The sequence below is a fragment of the Limulus polyphemus genome, unplaced genomic scaffold, assembly GCF_000517525.1.
Source record: "Limulus polyphemus unplaced genomic scaffold, Limulus_polyphemus-2.1.2 Scaffold5813, whole genome shotgun sequence".
NCBI classification, from domain to species: Eukaryota; Metazoa; Arthropoda; class Merostomata; order Xiphosura; family Limulidae; genus Limulus; species Limulus polyphemus.
Window position 1 is genome coordinate 18,953 of NW_013671423.1, and position 1,165 is coordinate 20,117.

The 1,165-nt window shown below is 32.1% G+C and overlaps 1 protein-coding gene across 1 annotated transcript in view; it reads right to left on the minus strand.

The window, feature by feature from the left end:
• Positions 1-1,165, minus strand: part of LOC106473016 (FAST kinase domain-containing protein 3, mitochondrial-like) — a 29,007-nt gene that overhangs the window by 11,853 nt on the left and 15,989 nt on the right. Inside the window, exon 3 of the mRNA XM_013933690.2 lies at positions 336-438. Coding sequence (XP_013789144.1) covers positions 336-438 — 103 coding nt within the window. The remainder of the gene's footprint in view (positions 1-335; positions 439-1,165) is intronic.

The following is a 1,165-nucleotide window of genomic DNA, read 5'->3' on the forward strand; positions in this document are numbered from 1 at the left end:
TAATTCTTGAAAATCCCTAAGGGACTAGATGAATAATGTTAAGTTTTAGAAAAAGGTAATAAGCCTAATACTAATGTCTTATGACAAGTATAGTTGTAATCATTCTTCATGAGTTTGTAAAAGTCATACACACCATAACATGGTATTATGTACGTGATGCCAGAGTTACCAACCATTCATTTTACATTGCACTGTTTATTTAATGGCAGTTAGTGGTAAAGAAGAGTAAATACCAGATTCAATATACAATAATAATGTATGTGAGGATATAAAATGTATACCAGTTTTTCTTATAAATATTAACTTAGCATCGCAAAAAATAAATTTTATCTTACCTATGTTTACCTTCTGGTGGCTTCAGAATTAATCCTACTGGTCTGTTCGTGTCTTGTAATACAGGCTCAACATCTCCATCTTGCCCCAGCTGGAGAAAAATGTCTTCAGAAAACAAAAAATTATATGTAGTTTATACCCAAAGAAAAGAATGTAATTTCTAATTGTAAGATTTCAGGCTTTATTCCTTTCTAACTAGAAATATTTACAGTAATAATAAACTATGAAATACAAAAGCTATTTAGATTCTGGTATTTTAAAGAAAATTCATCTAATATTTCCTTATCAGTTGGGTTTAAAGAGAAACCAATGTTTCCAGAGAAACAGCCTCAGGTAATGAGAAAAATATGATAAGGATTGGGAGAGGTTAAACCTGATCAGGGATGTATTTACCTAAACATCAAATGAAGAAAGGAGTCTAGAAAAAATGTGATTTAGCTAGCCTCGAAAAACAACTCAAATGAGTAGCTTTGTGAATTGTCATTTGTGTGGCTCAATAACAAAACTCTTCTAGGAGGGCTCTACGTCATCTCTATAAAAGTTTATATAAGTACCTACTCACTTCTAGGAGGGCTCTACGTCATCTCTATAAAAGTTTATACAAGTACCTACTCACTTCTAGGAGGGCTCTATGACATCATTTCTATAAAAGTTTATATAAGTATCTACTCACTTCTAGGAGGGCTCTACGTCATCTCTATAAAAGTTTATACAAGTACCTACTCACTTCTAGGAGGGCTCAACATCATTTCTATAAAAGTTTATATAAGTATCTACTCACTTCTAGGAGGGCTCTACGTCATCTCTATAAAAGTTTATATAAGTACCTACT